Consider the following 26728-nt stretch of genomic DNA (forward strand, 5'->3'; position numbering starts at 1 on the left):
TTTGCAAAGATGCAATAATCGAGGTAAACCTTGGGCCTTGTCACTCTCTGCCACCCTGGCGTGTGGTCCAGTGTTATTTGATGTGATTTTCGCTACAGGCACATCACGATTGGCGGTTTGCAGTTGACGCTTATTGTGCACCCATTCGAGCTCATGGGTAGGAAAAACGAATACAGCATTATCAGCCATGTATAACATTTTTTCCGTCCCATATTTCCGTTTTAGTTCGTCCCATTGGAACGTCCTCCACCATCTTGCTTGCTGTGGAGTTGTCTTGTATTCTCTCAATGACAATAAAGCACTTCAGTTGTGACTTGTCTCCTGCTTGTCTGATTGATTGCCCCAAGACAACAACCTCGTTAAATTCACTGTAAACCATCACTCCATACAACTTTGCAGGAATTTCTACGTCACTCTTGTTTTTGTTAGAAGGAGGCATGTACACCGGTGAATTGCAAACAGGGGGTAGTTGAACTTCGTCTCCGAAAAAGACAACCGCTGGAATACCGCCCCACTACCAATCAGAATTCCATTCGTTTCTCTCATCATTTCCATAGCTAGCCATGAATTCCATCCAACCCAATGTAGTTTTGCCAATAATTGACTTTTCATCTACGCACAACAGCTTGACACCTGTACAATTATTCTGAATAATTTCCAGGGTAGTACTAGTTGGCGCAGTCATATCACCGCTTCTGATCCTGTGTTTGATCGGCACTTTTAGAAAGCTATGCAGTGTCATGCCATCAATCAAGTTGGCACTATTTCCAGTAGGGCAGATAACCTTTGCAGCCGAATTTTCCTGAAAAATTTCTCGGACAACTTTTACAAGTACCTTTATCAGATATGATTTGCCTGAACCTGCTGTGCCGGATACGTTCAATCGCAACGGCTTACAGTTGCTAGGACTAGCTTTGTATTTCATCAGACGATCCATCACGATATTGAATGCCAGTCTTTGATCCTCATTCAGTGATCCACATTCCACATCGGGTAATTTCAGCTGAGTGTCGTCCTCACAGCAGCTGACTAGACCACTGAGAATTTTTTTTACCGAGGTCAGAATATTTTTTGGCAGCGCCCCCCCCCCCCCCATCGTATCCGGGTCCACCATCATCATTATCGAAGTCGGTTATTCCATCATCAAAGTGTGCATGAGGCTTCACCAAATCGATCCAATCCGGAACATCGAGAGCATCACGATGAACTTCCGGATGATCGTCTTCTGGGTTCATCATGTCGGCGTGATCATTTCCATCTCCGTCTGATCCCCAGCACTTCTCATACGCCTCTGCCTGTGCTTTCAGGACCTCGGCTTTAATAGAAGCGGGACAGTCGTCTGTCGATAAAAACTGATGGAACGTATACACCCAGCCTGCTTCATCAGATATAATGTCTTGCCAACCGGGCCAGTGTAGTATTAGCTGCGCTTGACAGAATTCTTCTGTGAGAGGCCATGTAGCATGGAAATATGTACCGGATATGACAGGTACCATTCCTTGATTGCACAAAAAAGCATACAATGAACAATTTTCACCCTCTTTAGGTATATCTCGGTACTTGTCAATCATAGTACATTTTGTAATTACGTTTCCTTTTTTCTTTAGCTGACGGCAGCCCGATAGAGAAACGCTCTGGAAAATGTGACTGGATCGATACAAAGGAAAACCGGATATCTCAAAACATGTCTCCACCGAAGATACATCGCGTCGTACTGCATCCATTAGAAGCTTAGTGCACAGCGTCTTGGCAGATATCTCATCTCCCGTATCAGCTACTGATAAGACGTCTTGTAATAAGTCAACTGCGGCGCCAATTGAAGGATTTCCTTTACACGCGTATCCGGTTACATATTTTTGAACGGCGACTATATCTTTGAGTGACGGGTTCTTGGGATCACTAGATGTGAGAATCAAAGAAATGTCACCGTTCCCTCGCCAAGCTTGAGCATGATATCAGGAATGTTGAACCATGGTTGGATGATTTCGAGGCATGGACAGACGAAGACAATTATTCTTATCAGTCCCGACGTGTGGTTCGTCATGAGAAGGTAGGCCAGGCTCTCGGTTATTACCGAAACCCATCCTACATATTCGCAAGTTCGATTGAGCAGATGGTTTCCCCAAGCAATAATCTCAGCATCGATGTAAATGTGTCCTGTTAACGATTTTGATGTGGTCATCTTTTATACTCTGTGCGTCACGACATTGTTCAGAGAAAAGTTTTTTCAGGAGATTTTTCTCTTCCAGCGGTGCTGGAGCTGTTCCTTCGGGTGGGGGCCAGAGGTCTTTCCTCGGTGCACCAAATTCGTCACTTCCAGCAGGATGGATCGCTGTGAGGGCGTAATTCAAATCAGCCCATTCAGCGACAGGGATATCAGCTTCTTCGAAGTCGAATCCACCGGCTAGACTATTGTATAGTGTCGCACTAGGTTCCATGTCGTCTCGCCAACAGAGGCCATGCAAATGAATCATACCACGACTTTTGGCAAATTCTTGTCTATACCAATAAGTTGTAACCCCAAACACTGGCTTCATAACGTTTTCAAAATAGGACTTAGTTCTTAAATCAAAGTAATGGCCAACTAAATGAGCATTCTCTTGTAGTACCTTGAACAAGACATTTTTGTCATCAAGATCTAAACTGCCGAGACATCCGATACTTCGCAAATATTTTTCCAATAATACACGAAGATGTTTCCAGTGGAATTCCGCACAAGTACCGGTAGCAAAGAATGTTGGTAAACCTTTGCCATTGTATATCTGGAAGTCTTGCAGTGCTCGGAGTTCATTTTCGCGTCTGGCCCAGTACTGAGGAGTGCCACGTATGTCACCAGTAAAGTGTCGTATTTTTTTGACGATGGCACGGTCTCCCTTCTCGAGGCGACTTTTCAAGTCAGACACAGTGTAATGGTCATCGCCTAGTTTTTGATTGACGAGAAACTTACTCCTATCAATGACGCGACGACGATTTATCATGTTGTGCACAATAAATTTGAAGAAGGGGTGCCTCGCAAACTTCCCATCTTTGTACCACAATAAATGATCTGCCCAATCGGCTAGGGATTCGCATGTACGTTGTCTGTTTTGAATGAAATCACCAGTTCCTTTTGGAAACATGTGCGAAATGTCATGGAGAAAAAATATCGGGTAGAATAATCAGACATTGGTGTATCACCTCTGGTAGGCCAGGGTATGGTGAAATTTCCTTTTTTGTCTTTTTCCACACCATCGTCGTCACCAAGTACGTCTTTAACAACTGATCGTACTTTTTTTTCGATAGAAACTACTTCATCTGGCAATAAAACGCCAGAAGATGTGGTAACATCATTCGCCCCATGGTCTATCTGGTCTCTGGACGGCCCGAGATCGTTGATATGCTTGAGTACAGTTTCAGGTTTGAAATACCACTTCTTTAATACCTGGGAGAGGACCGTCCTCTGGTAGTTTTGCCAGACGCTCGTCACTTATTTCGATGTCGTGGTACAGGACACTCAATTTGCGGAGACACAACAAAGCATCTCGCACAGCCGCTCTGCGTACCCTCAAATCTTTACTAGTGCCGTTCATTCCCATTTCCTTCACTTTGATTATATTTATCTCTTCGGGAAGTCGTGGGAAAATACATGCTGGCTGATCCACCGCCTGAGGGAATGTGATGCAATGTCCATTGGACGCAAGCCCGCCATGATTCAACATATGGACATTGATACAGGGTGAAATCTGGCAAATGAGTAGTTCTTCAGCTACAGTAAGACCTCTCAAAGGTAAGGGAACGTCACCTGGATCCATATTATTCGCTCCCCAGAACATTTTTACGGACTGCTTGTCACACCCACATCTTTGGCATACACCTTTTTCAGTCTTCGACATGTTCACCATGAGTCTAGTCTCGGAACAAACTGAACAAGTTCGAGGCAACGGAGCAGAAGAATGACAAGCAGACGACATCCGTTTGTTTACAAACATTCAGCGGAGGAATACGTTGACCTAGTTTCTCAAAATTTATCTCAGTAAAGGAATATATTTGCATAATGTCACCTGTTAAACCCTGATTAGCATCTGGATAGCAATTTGAGTGATTAAATACGGCTTTAGCTTAGGAAATGTGAGCATATGATGAGAACTATTTCGAGCAGCATCTGCTTACGTGTAATTCGGTTGTTTTGCACCAAACTCGTTCCCGGCGTCACAGACGACGCCCTGGTAAGATGTCCTGTGTCGATGGCGCTGATTGGCTGACCTAAGCTGATCGCTGATTGGTCAGCTCACAAAATTTCGCAAATTCAGACCTAAAATGACACCATTTGCATTCTGGATGAGATTAAAATTGATAAAATTTACTTCTTGATTAATTCGGTGAAATCCGTCTCAACTTCGGATATTTCCAGCTGTGAAAAACAATCCCCTACGGCCGTGAGATTTCTAAAAAATAATTCTTCGTCAATTTTAGAATATTTGACGCCGGTTTCACCCTCCGAAACGCGTAATAAGCTTTAAAAAAATATTTTTTCAAATGCTCGAATCTCATTGGTTGCGGTGTTTGGTGAGGATTTTCGTTGAAGACAACGAGGTTGGTCTTAAAGTATTTTAATTACAAATTAGAGGTGCATAAAATTGTGAATCAAACAAAGACGGGTGAAACAAACTCCTATTGAACTTTTTCGCGATTTGTTATGCATACTTCCGCATCCGCAAGATGGCGGCCTCCATTGAGCGATTTGGTGCGTCACAGCTTCGGAATTCTCAAGCCAAGGGATCCAGCATAATCTGGTTTTCAACATAATACGTACGCGTTTATTCACAACACCGGCTTCGCCGGCTACTAGTACCGACTGCAAAGCCGCAATGAGCTGGCGAAGCCAAAGCCTCTTGCCACTATTTTACCCATCACTATGGCATCAGTAGGTTAGGTAGTTGGTAGTAGGTAGGTGTAGTAGGTACCGTACTTGGTAAGACTTGGTAAAAGAGAAGAGCAGAGAGTCCTCCCCAATGGCAATACGTGCATACAATAAATGTCAGAAGAAGCTTAAGGAAGTAACTATATCGTATAGTATACGATGTGCTAGCTTAGGGCCTATTTTAAGAAATTTTAACTGGGCTTAACATACGTTTTCACAGTACCGTATGTGTGTCGTCTTCTAACTTCAGTCGCTGTCAGGCGCCAGGGCTGGTTCTCTGACTCTCCGGGCACGGCAGCTTCCTCCACCAGAAGACGATAGCTTGCAGTGATTAATTCGGTGAATTCCGTCTCAACTTCGGATATTTCTGGCCGTGAAAAACTATGCGTATTTCTAAACTAAATATGTAAACCGCTTATACCGTATTTCTGGCCGTGAAAAACTATCCCGTACGGCCGCGAGATTTCTAAAAAATAATTCTTCGTCAATGTTAGAATATTTGATGCCGTTTTCACCCTCCTAAACGCGTAATAATATTTTTTCAAATGCTCGAATCTCATTGGTTCTGGTGTTTGATGACGATTTTCGTTGAAGATAATGAGGTTGGTCTTAACGTATTTTAATTACTAATTAGAGGTTTCATTAGATTGTGAATCAAAGAACGACGGGTGAAACAAACTCCTATTGAACTTTTTCGCAATTGTTTTATGCAAACTTCCGCATCCGGTCGATGGCCGCCACCATTGAGTGATTTCATTTTAGAAATATTTTTGCAAATGCTCGACTCTCATTGGGTCCGGTGTTTGGTGACGCGTTTTGTTGAAGATAACCAGGCTCGTGCGGGCCGATGTTGGTCTTAAATTATTTTATTAATACATTGGAGGTGCATAAGATTGTGAATCAAACGATGACGGGTGAAAGAAACTCCGAATGAACGTTTTAAATTTGTTATGCATACTTCCGCATCCGCAAGATGGCTGCCTCCACTGCACTTCGGATTCTCGAGCCAAGGCATAATCAGGTTTTCAACATAATACGGACTCGTTTATTGACAACACTGGCTTCGCCGGCTATAAATTATTTTATTAATACATTGGATGTGCATAAGATTGTGAATCAAACGATGACGGGTGAAAGAAACTCCTAATGAACGTTTTAAATTTGTTATGCATACCTCCGCATCCGCAAGATGGCGGCCTCCACTGCGCATCGGATTCTCGAGCCAAGGCATAATCAGGTTTTCAACATAATACGTACTCGTTCATTGACAACACCGGCTTCGCCGGCTACTAGTACCGACTGCAAAGCCGCAATGAGCCGGCAAAGCCAAAACCTCTTGCCACTATTTTACCCATCACCATGGCATCAGTAGGTTAGGTAGTTGGTAGGAGGTAGGTAGGTAGTTGGTAGTAGGTAGGTGTAGGAGGTACCGAACCTGGTCAGACTTGGTAAAAGAGAACAGCAGACAGTCCTCTCCAATACCTGCATACCTCTTGCCACTATTTTACCCATCACCATGGCATCAGTAGGTTAGGTAGTTGGTAGTAGGTAGGTAGGTAGTTGGTAGTAGGTAGGTGTAGTAGGTACCGTACATGGTAAGACTTGGTAAAAGAGAAGAGCAGACAGTCCTCCCCAATACCTGCATATCTCTTGCCACTATTTTACCCATCACCATGGCATCAGTAGGTTAGGTAGTTGGTAGTATGTAGTTGGCAGTAGGTAGGTGTAGTAGGTACCGTACCTGGTAAGACTTGGTAAAAGAGAAGAGCAGACAGTCCTCCCCGATGGCCATACCTGCATACAATATAATAAATGTCACAAGAAGCTTAAGGAAGTAACTATACGATGTGCGAGCTTAAGGCCTATTTTTAACTGGGATTAACATACGTTTTCACAGTAAGTGTGTAGTCTTCTAACTTCAGTCGCTGTCAGGCGCTAGGGCTGGTTCTCTGACTCTCCGGGCACGGCAGCTTCGTCCACCAGAAGAAGTTAGCTTGCAGTGATTAATTCGGTGAAATCCATCTCAACTTCGGATATTTCCGGCCGTGAAAAAATATCCGTATTTCTAAACTAAATATGTAAACCGCTTATACCATATTTCTGGCCGTGAAAAACTATCACGTACGGCCGCGAGATTTCTAAAAAATAATTCTTCGTCAATGTTAGAATATTTGACGCCGTTTTCACCGTCCGAAACGCGAAATAATAATTGGTTCTGGTGTTTGATGACGATTTTCGTTGAAGATAACGAGGTTGGTCTTAACGTATTTTAATTACAAATGAGAGGTTTCATTAGATTATTAATCAAAGAACGACGGGTGAAACAAGCTCCGATTGAACTTTTTCGCAATTGTTTTATACACACTTCCGCATCCGGTCGATGGCGCCCATCATCGAGCGCTTTCATTTTAGAAATATTTTTGCAAATGCTCGACTCTCATTGGGTCCGGTGTTTGGTGACGCGTTTTGTTGAAGATAACCAGGCCCGTGCGGGCCGATGTTGGTCTTAAATTATTTTATTAATACATCGGAGGTGCATAAGATTGTGAATCAAACGACGACGGGTGAAAGAAACTCCTAATGAACGTTTTAAATTTGTTATGCACACTTCCGCCCACGCAAGATGGCTGCGCCCACTGCGCTTCGGATTCTTGAACCAAGGCATAATCAGGTTTTCAACATAATACGTACTCGTTTATTGACAACACCGGCTTCGCCGGCTATTAACGGCGCATTAAAGGTGTGTTTCCCATTTACGCTGTTCATATTTAAAGACTATTTTAAATGTTTAATTCCTAATCGGCCTGTTACCAGATTTTGTCGCAGGTTGTGACCACAGTGCGGTCATTCTTGTTTTAACTAAGGATTCCATCTGGACATTTCTCACCAGGTCGCCATTTTGACCCATTAGTCGTCGCGAATCTGCTGAATTGTTGTGCCAGGGAAGAACACAAGGAACTGAAGAAACTTCCAAGAATGCAGGAAATGACGTTTCCGACGTGAGATTGAGACAAAGAGTGAGACTTCATTTTAATCGTATCACCCACAAATGCTCCGGAACACACGAACCACAGAACATGGAGAAAAATTATTCTATGGAATGACAATGATTGAACACAAACGGATAAAACATATGGAGTTAGTTGATATGATAAAAGGTAATGTAAAAATGTTTACAAGGGGAAACAAGACATCGTGGGTACCTGGTATCGATCACGTGGTTAACGTGGAGAATCTGTGGTGTGGAAATCGCGAATTAGATCGTCTCGTTTGTGGAAGGAACGCGTCACGTGGTCGTGGTTCGTTTTTACCGGAACACGTGGTTTGTACTCGAGTGCTAGCACACGACGCCACGACCACACACTACCTTAAATCCGTGTACTTAACTGCACTTTACAGTGTTTACACTCTCCAGTCCCCTCCGGTGCGCCATGAACCGAGATCTCTCCGTTCCGGGAGATTCTTCCTCAGATCGCGGGTCCAGGGTCGGTCCACCCGAGGATGAAGACCCGGGACCCGGTACGTGTCGTTCTCTCTGCACCGTCACCTTCTGCTGGTTCCTGAAAGTTTAGTTTAAATGGATTGTTTTTGTTTCAGGTGTTATTGTGAAGGTGAAGGTGAAGGTGAAGTCCGAGTTCGTCGATGATTCGTTCCCTCAACATGAAGGTTTGAACCACAAACGCACATTGCTGTAGTTGTAGTTGAAGTTGTTGTTGTAGTTTGAGTACTTTTCATTGTCATACATGGTCGAGGCTTATGGAAGACCTCCGACACAGAACAGATTAGAACACAACATAACAAAGGCAACATCAGGAGAAAGGGGGAACACAAACAGCAGGGAAGAGGGAGAAAGGGGGAACACGAACAGCAGGGAAGAGGAAGAAAGGGGGAACACGAACAGCAGGGAAGAGGGAGAAAGGGGGAACACGAACAGCAGGGAAGAGGGAGAAAGGGGGAACACGAACAGCAGGTCAGAGGGAGAAAGGGGGAACACGAACAGCAGGTCAGAGGAAGAAAGGGGGAACACGAACAGCAGGGAAGAGGGAGAAAGGGGGAACACGAACAGCAGGTCAGAGGAAGAAAGGGGGAACACGAACAGCAGGGAAGAGGGAGAAAGGGGGAACACGAACAGCAGGGAAGAGGGAGAAAGGGGGAACGCAAACAGCAGGTCAGAGGGAGAAAGGGGGAACATGAACAGCAAGGAAGAGGGAGAAAGGGGGAAGGCGAACAGCAGGTCAGAGGGAGAAAGGGGGAACACGAACAGCAGGGAAGAGGGCGAAAGGGGGAACACGAACAGCAGGTCAGAGGGCGAAAGGGGGAACACGAACAGCACGGAAGAGGGAGAAAGGGGGAACGCGAACAGCAGGTCAGAGGGAGAAAGGGGGAACACGAACAGCAGGGAAGAGGGAGAAAGTGGGAACACGAACAGCAGGTCAGAGGGCGAAAGGGGGAACACGAACAGCAGGGAAGAGGGAGAAAGGGGGAACACGAACAGCAGGGAAGAGGGAGAAAGGGGGAACGCGAACAGCAGGTCAGAGGGAGAAAGGGGGAACACGAACAGCAGGGAAGAGGGAGAAAGGGGGAAGGCGAACAGCAGGTCAGAGGGAGAAAGGGGGAACATGAACAGTAGGGAAGAGGGCAAAAGGGGGAACACGAACAGCAGGGAAGAGGGAGAAAGGGGGAACACGAACAGCAGGTCAGAGGGAGAAAGGGGGAACATGAACAGCAGGGAAGAGGGAGAAAGGGGGAACACGAACAGCAGGGAAGAGGGAGAAAGGGGGAACACGAACAGCAGGGAAGAGGGAGAAAGGGGGAACACGAACAGCAGGTCAGAGGGAGAAAGGGGGAACACGAACAGCAAGTCAGAGGGAGAAAGGGGGAACACGAACAGCAGGGAAGAGGGAGAAAGGGGGAACATGAACAGCAGGGAAGAGGGAGAAAAGGGGAAGACGAACAGCAGGTCAGAGGGCGAAAGGGGGAACACGAACAGCAGGGAAGAGGGAGAAAGGGGGAACGCGAACAGCAGGTCAGAGGGAGAAAGGGGGAACACGAACAGCAAGTCAGAGGGAGAAAGGGGGATCACGAACAGCAGGGAAGAGGGAGAAAGGGGGAACACGAACAGCAGGTCAGAGGGAGAAAGGGGGAACACGAACAGCAGGGAAGAGGGAGAAGGGGGGAACACGAACAGCAGGTCAGAGGGAGAAAGGGGGAACACGAACAGCAGGGAAGAGTGAGAAAGGGGGAACGCGAACAGCAAGTCAGAGGGAGAAAGGGGGAACACGAACAGCAGGGAAGAGGGCGAAAGGGGGAACACGAACAGCAGGGAAGAGGGAGAAAGGGGGAACACGAACAGCAGGTCAGAGGGAGAAAGGGGGAACATGAACAGCAGGGAAGAGGGAGAAAGGGGGAACACGAACAGCAGGGAAGAGGGAGAAAGGGGGAACACGAACAGCAGGGAAGAGGGAGAAAGGGGGAACACGAAGAGCAGGTCAGAGGGAGAAAGGGGGAACACGAACAGCAAGTCAGAGGGAGAAAGGGCGAACACGAACAGCAGGGAAGAGGGAGAAAGGGGGAACACGAACAGCAGGGAAGAGGGAGAAAAGGGGAAGACGAACAGCAGGTCAGAGGGCGAAAGGGGGAACATGAACAGCAGGGAAGAGGGAGAAAGGGGGAACGTGAACAGCAGGTCAGAGGGAGAAAGGGGGAACACGAACAGCAAGTCAGAGGGAGAAAGGGGGAACACGAACAGCAGGGAAGAGGGAGAAAGGGGGAACATGAACAGCAGGTCAGAGGGAGAAAGGGGGAACATGAACAGCAGGTCAGAGGGAGAAAGGGGGAACACGAACAGCAGGGAAGAGGGAGAAAGGGGGAATGCGAACAGCAAGTCAGAGGGAGAAAGGGGGAACACGAACAGCATGGAAGAGGGAGAAAGGGTGAACGCGAACAGCAGGTCAGAGGGAGAAAGGGGGAACATGAACAGCAGGTCAGAGGGAGAAAGGGGGAACGTGAACAGTTAGTCAGAGGGAGAAAACGGGAAGATGAACAGGAGGTCAGAGGGAGAAAGGGGAAACACGAACAACAGGGAAGAGGAAGAAAGGGGGAACACAAACAGCAGTTCAGAGGGAGAAAAGGGGAAGATGAACAGCAGGTCAGAGGGCGAAAGGGGGAACACGAACAGCAGGTCAGAGGGAGAAAGGGGGAACACGAACAGCAGGTCAGAGGGAGAAAAGGGGAAGATGAACAGCAGGTCAGAGGGAGAAAGGGGAAACACGAACAACAGGGAAGAGGGAGAAAGGGGGAACGCGAACAGCAGGTCAGAGGGAGAAAAGGGGAAGATGAACAGCAGGTCAGAGGGAGAAAAGGGGAAGATGAACAGCAGGTCAGAGGGCGAAAGGGGGAACACAAACAGCAGGTCAGAGGGAGAAAAGGGGAAGACGAACAGCAGGTCAGAGGGCGAAAGGGGGAACACGAACAGCAGGGAAGAGGGAGAAAGGGGGAACGCGAACAGCAGGTCAGAGGGAGAAAGGGGGAACACGAACAGCAATTCAGAGGGAGAAAGGGTGAACACGAACAGCAGGGAAGAGGGAGAAAGGGGGAACGCGAGCAGCAGGTCAGAGGGAGAAAAGGGGAAGATGAACAGCAGGTCAGAGGGAGAAAGGGGGAACATGAACAGCAGGTCAGCGGGAGAAAGGGGAAACATGAACAACAGGGAAGAGGGAGAAAGGGGGAACGCGAACAGCAGGTCAGAGGGAGAAAAGGGGAAGATGAACAGCAGGTCAGAGGGAGAAAGGGCAAACACGAACAGCAGGTCAGAGGGAGAAAGGGGAAACACGAACAACAGGGAAGAGGGAGAAAGGGGGAACATGAACAGCAGGGACGAGGGAGAAAGGGGGAACACGAACAGCAGGTCAGAGGGAGAAAGGGGAAACACGAACAACAGGGAAGAGGGAGAAAGGGGGATCATGAACAGCAGGGAAGAGGGAGAAAGGGGGAACACGAACAACAGGGAAGAGGGAGAAAGGGGGAACACGAACAACAGGGAAGAGGCAGAAGGGGGAAAATGAACAGGAGGGGAGATGGAGAAAGGGGGAACACGAATAGCAGGGAAGAGGGAGAAAGGGGGAACATGAACAGGAGGGAAGATGGAGAAAGGGTGAACACGAACAGGAGGGAAGATGGAGAAAGGGGGAACATAAACAGCAGAGAAGAGGGAGAAAGAGGGAAGACGACCAGCAGGGAAGAAATAGAATGGGGGAACATGAACAGCAGGTCAGAGGGAGAAAGGGGGAATATGATGAGCGAAGATCTACTGTAATCTATATACCCCACAATGGGGTATAAAACATGACCTTGCCGCTAAAGTGGCATTTTTCGTAGTGGCCTTTTGAAACCCACCATTTCAGGTTTTGTTTTGAAAACGACCAATAAAACCCACTTTTCCTGCTGTTTGACACAAAACTGAAAGGGAGGAAGATGGGGGTGTGCTCATTTACCAAGCTGCGAGCTAGCACTTGCCAAGCCAGCCGTTTCTCAATGGTTTTGAATGGAGTGCTTGCTCGAATGCTGAAACCACTTTGCAATCTCTCCACAAGAAACTTGGTAAATGAACACACACCCAATGTTATTGAGACCTGACCATAGATCGACTGTAATATATATACACCAAGGCGGAATGATCTATTGTTGCTCTGGTAGTGAGCGGGGGAACGAGTAAATGAAAATGTCGTACGCTGCAATGACATCATAGACATAATGACGTAGTGTGATGGACGGACACAAAACTGCCGCGACTTTAATTTATAGAAGATGATATATTTTAACCTCCAGTAACTTTACAGTCACTACCAAGGGATTCGTGTTGCGATGAGATTTACTATATATTAACATTTTCGGACAAAGCATTTGATGGAAAGAAAGCGAATCATTTTTCTATGGTTTATCCCCTTCTGGCTGCAACCCTTTCCTTCTAAAATGTTCAGAAACCTTCAGCTAAATGTTCAGAAAAAAAAAATCATGAATGCTCGGTTTGCTTTGGTGTTAAAATTTTAGAATGACTTGTTTTTTTTCTAAATGAGGTGGAAGTAAAATAAATCTTGCAGAGGTGACATGCTACAGATATCAATCGATTGTGAATTTTGAATTCACTTGTGGCAATAATTGAGGATGGAAAGGAAAAATTAAAGGAGATTATTTCGACGTCAAGGCTTATCAGAGCAGCCGTTGTCAGCCCAATGGTGGACGAAAACCTCGGCACGCCAAATGTTCCGGTCCCCAGTCTTCTCATTCCAATTTACTGTCCCACAGTGTTTGTCTGCACTGTTTGGCTGATGTCTGCACTGTTTGGGCAATTCTCTTCCTTGACGACTGCTACCCTTGATTGGTGTAACTGCAGTCACAGCTGTTGTCCATCTGTTATCTGCTTTTCTGCTGATGTGTCCTGCCCACTTCCACTTCTCAAGTTTGATTGTTTTTAAAATGTCCTGAATCTTTTTTTGGTTGTATTTTAATGGTTGTATTTGGTTGTGTTTTGGTTTTGGTGGAGTCACTTATTTTTGTCAAGGCTCATGGAGGACTGTCAATGCAGTGCAATAACGTAGATTGAAGCGTGGCTCAGATGTGACAAACAGCTTTTTCCTGAACGTTTCTTTTAAAATCACTTTTGGATACACTTTACAAAATGTATATGAGGGATTAATATGGTAATCGTTGAACGGCCAAAAAAAGGTTCCCAATCTGGCCCCTTTAGCAAGTCAAAAATTGTTGATTAAAATTTTATTGTTTTTTATTGTACAGTACTTGATAAAATAGTGCACTCTGAAAAGAAGAACAACGCAAGTGGGAAACACACATTTAAAGCGCTATAAAAGATTAACTTGACACATCTCATCCATGTCAGCCCTCCCAGGTTTATATCAGAACGAGCTGATTTGTCGCATGGTCACGGACCGCTTAACCCAAACATGGCGCTGTTCAAAAATTACACAACGCAATTTTTTTAGGGAGCCGCATACCTTGCGTGCTGACGGACTTGCATAAATCTTACGAATATTTTATATTCGACATTGATTAGATTTTTGGGGGCTCCTTATCATGACTGACATTCAACCCCAACAAAGACAATGGAAATTTAACGCAACAAACCTGAGCAGTGTATAATCAGCAGAGACCTTCAGGCCTGATGTCTTCGGCCCACCAGAAAACCAAGATCGCGGCCATATTATTTTGTCTGGGTGCCATGATGGGTGGAGTCAAGTGACAAAGGTGCGTGGGTCCGGCAGCTGGCTGACCAATGGGTACACGTTTCAAAAATCGACCCCCGTCAAGAAGAACAACAAGAGCAATAACAACAACCACGTGAAGCTCTTTCAGACCTGCAACACGTCGAAGTTGTTGCTAAATGGCATCATCCTTTTTTTGGGGGGATACAGTCAGGTGAAAAAGTAAGTACACCCCATGTAAAGTTTCGACTTTTTCAACATATTTCAACATACAGCTATCTGATCTTCATTTCAACAATATTGATGGATAAAGGTGATATAATACAACAAATATCATGAAACATTTACATTTTGTAGTCCATTGTCTAATTTAAATAAACATCAATGCAAATTTCGCATGTGGAAAAAGTAAATACACTCCTACATTTATCACGACTTCAAATACCTAAAATTAGAATGAGATGCACCAGCTCAGGTGCAAATGATTAGAACATCGTTAGAGAGGATCTTGGAGGAACCTGTCTTATTTAAACCTCAGACATTTAGTTTGGTTTGTTGCTTGTTGTTGAAGTGTGCGGCGTCACCATGCCAAGATCAAAATAGCCGTCCATCCGTCCATCCGTCCATCCCTCTCCTCCACGGCTGCTGAAACCCTCATCCACGCCTTCATCACCTCCCGTCTGGACTACTGCAACAGCCTCCTCTCTGGTTCACCCTCAATAATCACCAATAAACTCCAATACATTCAGAACTCCGCTGCCCGTCTACTCACCCATTCCCGGACCCGTGACCACATCACCCCCGTCCTTTACAAGCTTCACTGGCTCCCCATCCCCCAGAGAATCCAGCACAAAATCCTCCTCTTGACCTGCAAAGCCCTCCATAACCTGGCCCCATCCTACCTGACTGACCTCCTCTCCAGACACACTCCCACCCTCAACCTCCGCTCTGCTGGTACCAACCTCCTGACCCCCCCCCCCCATCCGGACGAAATTCAGATCCTGGGGGGACAGGGTCTTTTCCATCGCTGCTCCCACCCTCTGGAACTCACTACCTCACACCATCAGACTCCTCCTCACTCACCACATTTAAAACATCACTCAAGACCCACCTGTTCAACACTGCATTCAACATTTAACCCACAGCATTTAACCCCTGACTATCTCTTCTCCTTCTCCTTCCTTTTGCTTTCATTATTTACCTATTGATTTTTGTCTTTTTGCACTTGTTTTTTGTACTCTGTTAAAGCACCTTTGGGCTTCTTGAAAAGCGCTATATAAAATAAATGTATTATTATTATTATTATTATTAACAACAACAGGCATTTTCAGGCCATTTTCCCTGCAAGAGCGGGGGATAGCCTTGCGGTCCCCGTGACAATGTTCTCCATTTTGCCCCTTTTTCTGCATCTCCCCTTGTTAACCCCCTTGCCCGCATTTCTTCTTCGACCATCTTTAGCCAAGTCTTTCTCGGTCTTCCCCGTCCTCTACTTCCTTCTACATTCATTTCCATCACTCTTTTCAACCAGTTACTGTCATCCTTCCTCAACACATGACCAAACCATCTCAACCTATTCCTCTTCACAGCATCAATCATAGGCTCTATTCCCATCATCTTTCGCAATTCATCATTTGTTCTCTCTCTCTCTGTCTCTGTCTCTGTCTTTCTGTCTCTCTCTTTCCTTTCCCCCACCCCCACCTTGATAAGGGGAGCGCCGACCCCCGAATCCGCAACAGTCACATGGTCTCCCCAACAGTCTCCCCAAATTGTCACGTGGTTTGATTAGCGGCATTGAGCCTTCGTCGCCTTAGCGCTCGCTCCAAACACCATTGACCAGTGTTGCGGTTTTAGAACCCTCAATTTGTAAATAATTCTTGTAAATATTCCATTATTAAAAGGTTAAAGGTCGCACCCTTAATTAGTCCATATGCAACATGTAGGTCACCTTAGAAATCTCAGTTATTTCCTTATCATGTGTCTAGATAAGGCCGTGTTCCCAATAGTTGAATCTGCGTTGCATTAATCACTCTACAGACACACTCCCACCCGCAACCTCCGCTCTGCTGGTGCCAACTTCCTGTCCCGCCCCCAGCCCCCCCATCCAGACCAAATTTAGATCCTGGGGGGACAGGGCCTTCTCCATCGCTGCTCCCACCCCCTGGAACTCACTACCTCACACCATCAGAGACTCCTCCTCACTCACCACATTCAAAACATCACTCAAGACACACCTGTTCAACACTGCATTTAACATTTAACCCACAGCATTTAACCCCTGACTATCTCTTCTCCTTCTCCTTCCTTTTGCTTTGATTATTTACCGATTTATATTTGTCTTTTTGCACTTGTTTTTTGTGCTGTCAAAGCATCTTTGGGCTTCTTGAAAAGCGCTATATAAAATAAATGTATTATTATTATTATTATTATTATTATTAAATAAGATCGGCCCCATTCGCTCATTTCCCAATCGCTCTCTCCAAACGGCGCCATTATGCGCACCTACAGACGGTGCCTTGTCCCTCCCAATTCTGTTACGCACCTTGGTTAGCGTTCGCCTTGGCCGCCATTGACCATGCGGTCGGTTCGAGAAAAAAGGGGGGCGGAACAACAACAGCATGCATTTATCTCTCAATATTGCTGAAATGAAGATCAAATAGCTGTATGTTGAAATATGTTGAAAAAGTCAACTTTACATGGGGTGTACTTACTTTTTCACGTGACTGTATGTTATCCCACATGGAGATTTCTTTACAATGAGCCATGTCTCAATTTTTTCTATGCAGCGCTTTCAGAGATAAAGAGGTGCATTTTTTCGGTTTTTCCAAGATGGTGACTGTACCACATGACATATGACGTCATAATTATCATTTAAAACTTATACAGGAGGAGACGCACCTATGGTGAAAATTTCCTGTCAATCGGACCAACGGTTGCAGAGAAAATCATTTATTGTGTGCGGACAAACAGACAGACAAACTGAGTCAAATGCAATACCCTCGAGCGAGGCTAATAATATTTGTGCGTTCGCCATGTACGTAGCAGGGTGCGCCAAAGTGCTTGGAGTGGAATGCGCTTCTATCTTTCTTTCTTTTTCCTCTTGTGAAGTGGTTGCACTTGCTATTTGTTAACAGCCAGAAACTTCTTCAGGACGTAGAAGCCCAGTGATGCCTTCCTCAAGATCAACTAAATGCAATGTGCAAACACCCTTTGATCATAGGATGAGATCACAGTTACCACACGATCCCTTATACGAGGGATGATCACATTCTGCCTGACATTATTGTCACAATGACAACATCTGATGCAAATTGCTTCTTCTACCTCCACCTTGTATATCACAAGCACATTTGTATATCATTGGGTCTTTTCCGTCCATCCATTCGTTAATACATCTGTCCTCAACCATATTTCTGGCATGTATGGACCCTATTTTGTTCATACTTGGCACAAAGGCAACACATGAAGATATATACTGTATGTGCAAATAATTTTGATCCACAATGTGATCAAAGATGTCCGGCTGGCGGCTATTTTAGTTGTAAAAACAAAACCTGATGTTGAAAACCCCAATAATCACTGATCCGAGGCTGAACAAGGCGGTGCAACATGCGTGAGGTAAAAGTTGGGGGAAACGTCTCATTATTAAAATGGGTTTATCAAAAGGGAATTTCTTCAACCATTTCTCAAACATGCATTTACCGATCTTGTTCAAACTTGGCACACAGATCATGAATGATGGCTTACATATGCATGTCATTTTTTTTGGAAATCAGAACAATGATGGCCGACTTTCAGCCAGTGTATTACTGAAATGTGTCTCCAACCATTTATTGGACATGCATGGATGAATTTTGTTTACACTTGCCACATGGACAATACATGAGAGTATACATATGTAAAAGATTTTGTTTTGTAATCTGAGCAAAGATGGCCGACTGGCGGCCTTCAACTCTGCACAGAAAAATAACTAAAACCGCAGGGACTTCGACATTTGATGTCTTTTTCTCCTTGTTTTTTTGGTATTCATTTTATCTCTTTACTTAAATAACATGAGATCATATTGTTTTTAGATCTGGTTCATCCAGTGAAGATGGAAGATTTTCAAAGTGACTTCTCTCAGAGTTCCCAGGATGCTTTGAGCAATGAGTGTGTAAAGCAGGAACCTTGTGCTTTTTCTCTCTGGGAGCTGAAGAATGCTCCTAAGATGCATGAAGGTAAGCAGAGCCATGCACAGAACACACAGCACAGCTCCACTTGGTTTGGTTGATTATCAATGAAAGGCTTGAATTCAACATCATGTCGAAGGATTGATCAGTTTATACAGTGTGCACACAGTCAAGCTTGTGTCGCATCAATGGCTCTGACAAACGTCGCTTAGGCATCAGGAGCTTTGGCTGCTCCAGAAGATCGTTGAGCTTACTAAATGTATACTGCGTTCAATTAACTATTCTTTACAATTTTCAAAACCCAATAATCGATCTGAGGCCGAACAAGGCAGCACGCTGAAGGTAAAAGGTGGGAAAACATCTCGTATAATTAAAATGGGTTTATTAAAAGGAATACGGGGATAAGGGTAGATGACATGCTACAGTAATGAGAGAGTGCATAGCAAACGATACACCCCGCAGCAATCAAGTTGATGCTTCAATTTTAATAGAATAATGATTTTAAACATCGGGAAAAAAATCCAAGCAAAGAGAGTGGAGACTGATTCAACCTTTCTTTTCCAAAACATTCCACCACTATTTCGATGAAACTTGACCACAACCTTCACGTCCAGTGATGTACCAAAGTATGTTCATGCCATTGAAAAAAAATCTGCCCCTTTGGGGGGGTCGATTGCCCCCCAAAATAGGTATTTGCTTTCAAAGTAGGCATTTCATGCTCGGCCTTCCCCTTCCTCTTACAATCCCTCCTGCCATCTCTGTCTTCACCTTCAAGCATGCACATAGCTCCCCTCACTCTAATCTCTTCTGCCACTTGTTGCCTTGCCTGAGATGTTATCTCTTCCATTCTATCTTTATCTAGATATCTTTAATTGTTGAAAAGACCTTCTCACATTATCAAGGGGGACTGTCTCCGCCCTCATGCCAGTTTTTTTCAGAACCGTTCACCCTTACCTTTCTCCCCCATGCTTCATGTATGGAAATTGGAATACATCCTGCATTGGAGGATTATCTCCTTCACCTCAACACTCCTGGTTTCCGTTTGTAGTTTTCTCCTCTGGAGTATTGTCTTTGATGGTGAGACAGTCAGCACTTTCGAAGCTTCTTGCTGTGGTGCGTAATCATGTCTCTTCCCAAAGTGATCTATTTCCTCGCTTGAGAAGGTACAGTTATTATTTTTTACAGTGCACTTTCCTGAGGCTCAGACTGGCCGCACAGGCATAGGGTTTCCCCTATAGGAGGCCTGCGACTCTTTGCTTGAGATATTTTTCTTCTTTTTATCAACACAAGATGTTCCATCGTTTCCCTGTGCCCATCTTCATTACCTCCTCCCATTCCACTGAAGGCCCCTCCCCCTGTGACCCACAGTGCAGCCCACCCAAGAGTCTAGACCGTGCATGAGTTTCTCAGCATTGCATTCCGCTTGCTTCACTCCCACCCCCATTGCCAGGCCCCACATCTGCCGTCAGCGTCGGCACCCCAACATTTCTCGGCACCTCGATGAATGTATCACCATGGTCTGCCCCACAGTGCCGCCCCGACCCGCCCATCACAGAGACGTGCACACCACGCGTCATTCCCCGTCTCCATACTCCCGTGGGGACCCCAGCCACGGCCCCGCCACTCACACCCTCCCCCAGACCCCACCCCTGGCACCCGGAATGCCCCGCGGTTCATCGGAGCCACGCCTGCCCACAAAGCCCTGTCTCAATCCATCAGATCCAGTGTCAGCAATGGCTGACAATGGCTGACTTTGCATTCACCCCTCCGTCCCCTCCGCTCCGCACGGGTGGGAGGCCAGAAGCAAACAGACAATGCAGAAATGGTGAATGCTAAAGGGTGAAACCAATAAATTCCACATTCCTGTAGCACCTTGAGTCACACGTCAGACATGGACAACAAGTTCGTGAAGTACTTCCATGAAAAACGTACCCGTTCGCAAACAAACGGGTACGTTTTTCCATACCCCGTCAATGGTGATTCCAATCATCAATTGATACTTCAACAAAATACTGTTTTAAATGAATATATGAATGAATGATCGTTTTAAGGTCATTTTCCCTGCTAGAGCGGGGGTTAGCCTTGCGGGCCCCATGACAATCATGGTTCCCTGTTTGAGGCAATGTTTTTATGGCCGGATGCCCTTCCTGGCGCCAACCCTTGGTCGCCTCTTACGATGCGCAGGGATACGGTGTACCTATTCTAAACCGGGGTACACACCGTGATCATTCATCCCAGCAAGCTGGTACTCAATTTGCCGACCTGGGAAGGATGACAGGCTGAGTCAACCCCCCTGGCGTTAATTCAGTGATCGACCGGGATTCAAACCCAGGATCCTGGGATCCCAAGCCGGCACCCTAACCGCTAAGCCAACACCAGGCCTATTGGTTAAATGATGGTTGTATTTGGATATTATCAAACCCGTGCATTTGCCATCATCTGTCCACTTCCGCATTGCGGCAGGATCTAAATTCTCATCAAAATCTAAACAGTATTTATAGAATTTCAATAAAAACCATCGTGTTTGTCGTGAAAAGCCATCGTGAAATATTATTCCATCGTGTTTGGAAAAACTGGAAAATTGGAAAACCAATAAAGCCTATTTTACTCCAGGGGGTCCCAGGATTACCCACCAAAAATATCGTTGCGATCGGTTCAGCCATTTTCGGACGGACATTTGGTGAATTATAGTAAGATTATTCGCAGCTTTTCGTGAGCATTCACGCTCATCCTTCCCCTTCCTCTCACAATCCCTCCCATCCACCTCCACACCCTCGCCTCTGGCATCCGGAGTTTCCCGCGGTTCATCGGAGTCATGTCTATTCACAAAGCCCCGTCTCGATCTATCACACCCGGTGTGAGCAGTGCTTCCCGTACATTCATTTTTTTGACTTGACTCAAAATCCCTCTCCTTCTCAACATCGACCCCTTCCCCTCTTCAATGAGGGCCCCTCCCCTCTGGAGTCTGCCAGATATCCCACGTAAGGGTTCGTTTCGTATGCGATCCACATGGCAGCATACCTCATTTAGCCTTTCGGTGTCCACCTTCAGGGAAGAGGCTCCAGCATCGTGTGAGGTGCCGGCAGTTCGTGTGGCAACGGACCACGTTCGTATTTCTCTTGATGTCCGCTTTTTCCTCGATGTTCACCACAATGGCGTAGGCTCCAAGACAAACTCAACTTGGTGCTTCAGTTTTGTCAGTCACCTTTGTGGCTCTATAACAAGGAAAACTAACAAAATAGGAAAACTGAAGCTGTGTTGGAAATGATGGCCTGGCAGTGCAAACGACTTTGCAAAAAGGGAGAGTGTGGCTGAATAGACAATGGGTTGAAATGTACGCCGATGTGTAAATTACAAACTTGCGAAAACCAGCGAAATGAGGAGGATGAACTGGAGATGACAGTTGATATTGAATCAGATTGCGATGATGATGATGATGATGATGATGATGAAGATTGAGAACTCAAAATACTCAGGTTACTTTCCAAGCCCTCAACATTACCTAAAGACATCAAAAATAGAATTTCTGGAAGTTGATATTACTTTTTGTTCATTTTTACTACTTTGTTTTAGTAGAATAAGTTGTGCTAAAGACGATTTTGGTAGCTTCTAAAATTTGTGACCTTTTGACCTCTGATGACCTACACATTTGAATAATTTTGCATCATCTAGTGTCATTATGATCGAGCGTACATAGACATACAATTTGACTATTAGATTTTCAATTTTGGTCAATCCACTCAAAAACTATAGTCATTATGGTTTCCCCTACCCCCGAAACCCTGGATTTTAGGTATTTACAAGGAATGGTTCAAAATGAATTGCTCTGAAATAAAATTTTGCAAAAGCAACTCAATAATGTCCACCTTAGAATCATCTGAAGACCTCTAAAATATGCATTCCAAGTGTTTAAATCACCATTGGGTGATTTGTTACTTTATTCTAGCAACATGACTTGCCCGATGGTCAATTTTGGGCAACCCCTAAAATTGGTGACCTTTTGACCTCTGGTGACCTACATAATGAAATATTTTGCATAAATCTTCATGATTAAGATAGAGGGTACATAGACGGACATTATGAGTGATATATTGTTAAGATTGACCCACCCAGAGCGAAACTACAGTCATTTTAGTTTCCCCTACCCCCAAATTTTGGGCTTCAAATTATAGCGGTAGGGTGATGTTTGAGAGGTGATAACTACCAGAAAGCTGCCAATTTCACACTGCTATCACCTCAATTCATAATCTCTAGGCCCTAAACTATGAAAAAAACAGTGAGGCTTTGCCACCAGAGATGGTACCGATGGGTCAAATTTTCAGGTTTGGCCCATGGACTATTTGGTGGCCCGGCAGACCTCAAAAAAAAAAAAATTAAGCATGACCCCTGTCATAAGATCATTCAATGAAGACATCCTCGGCTTATTGGGATGTTTCCTTTTGTCTTGCGTGCGTAGCGGAAAGTGGGGTGACACAATTGGTTCACTCGATCTGTCTGACAAATGTCACTGTCAGTCTGTGTTTGAGGAACGACATACTTTCCTTTTAATTTCATATTTTGAATATCGTTCAACACTAATCGGAATATGAACGTGCAGCTTAGGAGTGTGTTGGCTCTAAATTTGATGGAGTCTCGTCTTGAGCGTGCATTCACACTTGCTATATAGGAATTACTTCAGCCTGTCTGTTCGTCTGCCAATCAAACAAAATTTAAAATCCTTCCAAACAAGAAACGTACTGTTTTTAAGGACATCATGAAGGACACAAACTACGGGCATGAATAACTAGTTTGACGTATTAAATGAGGTGGTGTAAAAGAGGGTACATGCACGGCGGTAAATTTCTGATTCAATGGCTTGTTGTTGGGTTTTTTTAAATCTTGTTGCTGTCACTCTATCAACAAAGCCGTACATCAGCCAGCATGTTGTTGTTGTTGCATACCCCAGACAGTTCAGTTCTGTGTGTTGAACAAGCATGGAGACAGCTGATGATCTCGTAATAGCGACCCATAGATCCCCCAAATATAGGATGGTGTACCCCCACCTTCACAAATTCAGGGCCACCACACAGGAGGAAAGGAGAGTGGGAGAGATTTTAGTGGCAATCTTAGATTTTGCTAGCCTTCTTGGGATTTGGACATTTACTTTAAATATAAATATTATTTTCTGGTAAAAATGTATTCCCTGACATCCATTAATTATAAAATGTATGAAAAAACACATGAACCACGTCTGGTACGTTAGGGCCAATTTATATTCTGGTGGCAGCTATATTGGTTTATGGCACGGAGCCAGAAAAGTCAGCAATCTTGAAAGGATAACTGCCACCCATTTTGTTCAGCACCCTTCATTTACATAGAAACCACCTCTAAATCTCAAAGCATTCTTGTCACGAGACCTTAAACATTGATCCTTTACTTTCGGTTCCACCTCATGGCAGATAAGAATAGACACAGGGCCAGTTTTCAATGGTAATGGAGTACTATTCATTCTGCTTTTTTAAATGATGATGTTTCACAGCAATTGTGATTTATTGATGGTTTTTTGAATTGTCTTTGCAGAGAATCAATTGAAATTGGTTTTTTATTCCAAGTCAAGTTCGCAATTGTTTGACAGTGAAGTTTCATTCAATCAGAACATGACACAGACTTCTTATCAGGAAGTCAACAACAATAGCAGTGTATTGACTAAGAACAATTGTAGTCCGACATTCAAGAAAATTGAAAGGAACGAGAAGCTGTACAAGTGTTCTGTTTGCAAGAAAACATTTATCTCATTAAAGGCTTTAAAGAGATGTCAAGCAACACACAGACGGGCGACGCCATACAAGTGCAATGTGTGCAGCAAGGAATTGTCTTGGTTATCAACATTGAAATGTCATCAAGTAAAACACACAGGAGAGAAACCTCATAAATGTCCTGTGTGTAGCAAGGATTTCACTTGTTCATCACATTCACAAACACATCAAAGAACACACACAGGAGAAAAGCCTTATAAATGTCCTGTGTGCAGCAAGGATTTTGCTCGTTCATCATATTTACAAACACATCAAAGAACACACACAGGAGAGAAGCCTTATAAATGTCCTGTGTGCAGCAAGGATTTTGCTCATTCATCAGATTTACAAAGACATCAAAGAACTCACACAGGAGAGAAGCCTTATAAATGTCCTGTGTGCAGCAAGGATTTCACTCGTTCATCACATTTACAAACACATCAAAGAACACACACAGGAGAAAAGCCTTATAAATGTCCTGTGTGCAGCAAGGATTTTGCTCATTCATCACATTTACAAACACATCAAAGAACACACACAGGAGAAAAGCCTTATAAATGTCCTGTGTGCAGCAAGGATTTTGCTCATTCATCACATTTACAAACACATCAAAGAACACACACAAGAGAGAAGCCTTATAAATGTCCTGAGTGCAGCAAGGATTTTGCTCATTCATCAGATTTACAAAGACATCAAAGAACTCACACAGGAGAGAAGCCTTAGAAATGTCCTGTGTGCAGCAAGGATTTTGCTTGTTCATCATATTTACAAAGACATCAAAGAACACACACAGGAGAGAAGCCTTATAAATGTCCTGTGTGCAGCAAGGATTTTGCTTGTTCATCATATTTACAAACACATCAAAGAATACACACAGGAGACCAGCCTCATAAATGTCCTGTGTGCAGCAAGGATTTTGCTCATTCATCACATTTACAAACACATCAAAGAACTCGCACAGGAGAGAAGCCTTACAAATGTCCTGTGTGCAGCAAGGATTTTGCTCATTCATCAGATTTACAAACACATCAAAGAACACACACAGGAGAGAAGCCTTATAAATGTCCTGTGTGCAGCAAGGATTTTGCTCGTTCATCAGATTTACAAACGCATCAAAGAACACACACAGAAGAGAAGCCTTATAAATGTTCTGAAGGTTCAGTTGTTCTGAATGAATGTATTAACTCCGCCATTTAACTGAACGCATTAAGCTCGTTTGGTCATCCGTGTTACCCTGCGGTGTTCACCAAGGGTAGTCACGCAACAACTGGTGTCAGGAGAATGGGATTCAAACCACGTGTACACTCGGTGTCCGAAGGTTGTGAGTTTGACACCCGCTGGGTGCAAATTGCGCTCGGCTTTCGGAATTAAAAAATTTTCATGATTGTCTTTCTCTTGTCAAGCGGGAGGTAATCGTAGTACCAGGGTGTCCAAATTTTATAGTCGATTGAGGTGCGAGACGCAACATCGCGTTCCCAAGAAATTTAACCCTTGGTTGCAGTGATTGGGCCTCGGAGGCCCCCCCGGTGAGATGGCACCAAGCCCACAGGTGAACCACTCATAGTCGGCCCCTGTGGGCCATAAATAAAAAACGGACACGTTTTGTGCATTTTTTTTATTTCCACCAAACAGGCCGCAAAAACAAGAAGAAGAAGAATGACAGGCTGTCTCCCGCCCCCCCCCCCCCCCAAAAGAAAAATCACAGGTCCTGGGTTGCAGTGTAAATACAATCAGCGTCACTTGAAAATAATGCTCCCCACCGTACATGTTTAGTTTGAGAACCATTCCGCAATTCGGTTATCCTGTCGGCGTGAATCTGTTAGGCAGGGTGCAATGCAGCAGAGGGACATACTTATTTGTGTTTTAAAACTGTCACACTCAGGGTCAGGTTAATTGTAGAGGGAATTACACCTACGTGCCACACTAAGTTAAGTTTTATAGGCCCGGGCCCTGCCTGGAGGATGAGGGTGCAGTGTTGCGGATTTGAGAATCCTATAATTGTTGTAAATATCACCCTCTGTCAATTGTAAATAGTGTCATGAGTCTTGTAAATACCTCCGTTGTGTAAAGGTCAAAGGTCCTCCCCTTAGTTAATCCATCGCATGCACGTAGAAAATCATATACCCTTCTAAATAGTTATTTCCTTATTATGTGTATTAGCTTAAGGCTCTGTTTCCCACTAGTTGACTCTGCATTGCACAAAATGAGAATAAGATAGTTCCATTTTTAAGTTTCCCCCAATCCTCTCTCCGAAGTGTCATTGCATTGGGCGGTTTTCTTCACCCCAAACTCCATTACGCACGTGGTCAAGCCTCGGAGAAGAAGGGGGAGGAGCTACATTACGGGCGTGGCCCGCACCTCGTCTTCAGAGGGTGGAGCCAGGAAAGCCCTTGCGCCCAACCAGGACTCGGTGGGCACGGCTTGGTAAGGTGTGGCCATGGCTTGGTAGGGCGTGGTTATATAACCCGTCGCCCGGAGCCTCCCACCCACAGTCTACCGGAGCCCAGTTGAGTCCAGTCCTAGTTAAGGAGGAGCTGTGAGTCCAGTTGGAGCAGATAACCGAGGAAGCCCCCACAGCAGATGAGTAAGGAATCCACCGCAGCTGAATCCACCGCAGCTGGGTGGAGTTGAGCTTTAACGGCGGTTCGATCCGCGGCCGTGAAGCAACGC

At 45.0% G+C, this 26728-nt stretch overlaps 1 protein-coding gene across 1 annotated transcript in view; it reads left to right on the forward strand.

The window, feature by feature from the left end:
* Positions 1-25255, forward strand: part of LOC144891956 (uncharacterized) — a 70640-nt gene extending 45385 nt beyond the window's left edge. Inside the window, 4 exon segments of the mRNA XM_078777067.1 lie at positions 99-157; positions 8498-8566; positions 18189-18332; positions 23844-25255. Of these exon segments, the coding sequence (XP_078633193.1) occupies positions 99-157; positions 8498-8566; positions 18189-18332; positions 23844-25255 (1684 nt within the window).
* The last annotated feature ends 1473 nt before the right edge of the window (positions 25256-26728 follow it).

Source organism: Myxine glutinosa, chromosome 5 (assembly GCF_964187855.1).
Source record: "Myxine glutinosa chromosome 5, kmMyxGlut1.1, whole genome shotgun sequence".
NCBI classification, from domain to species: domain Eukaryota; kingdom Metazoa; phylum Chordata; class Myxini; order Myxiniformes; family Myxinidae; genus Myxine; species Myxine glutinosa.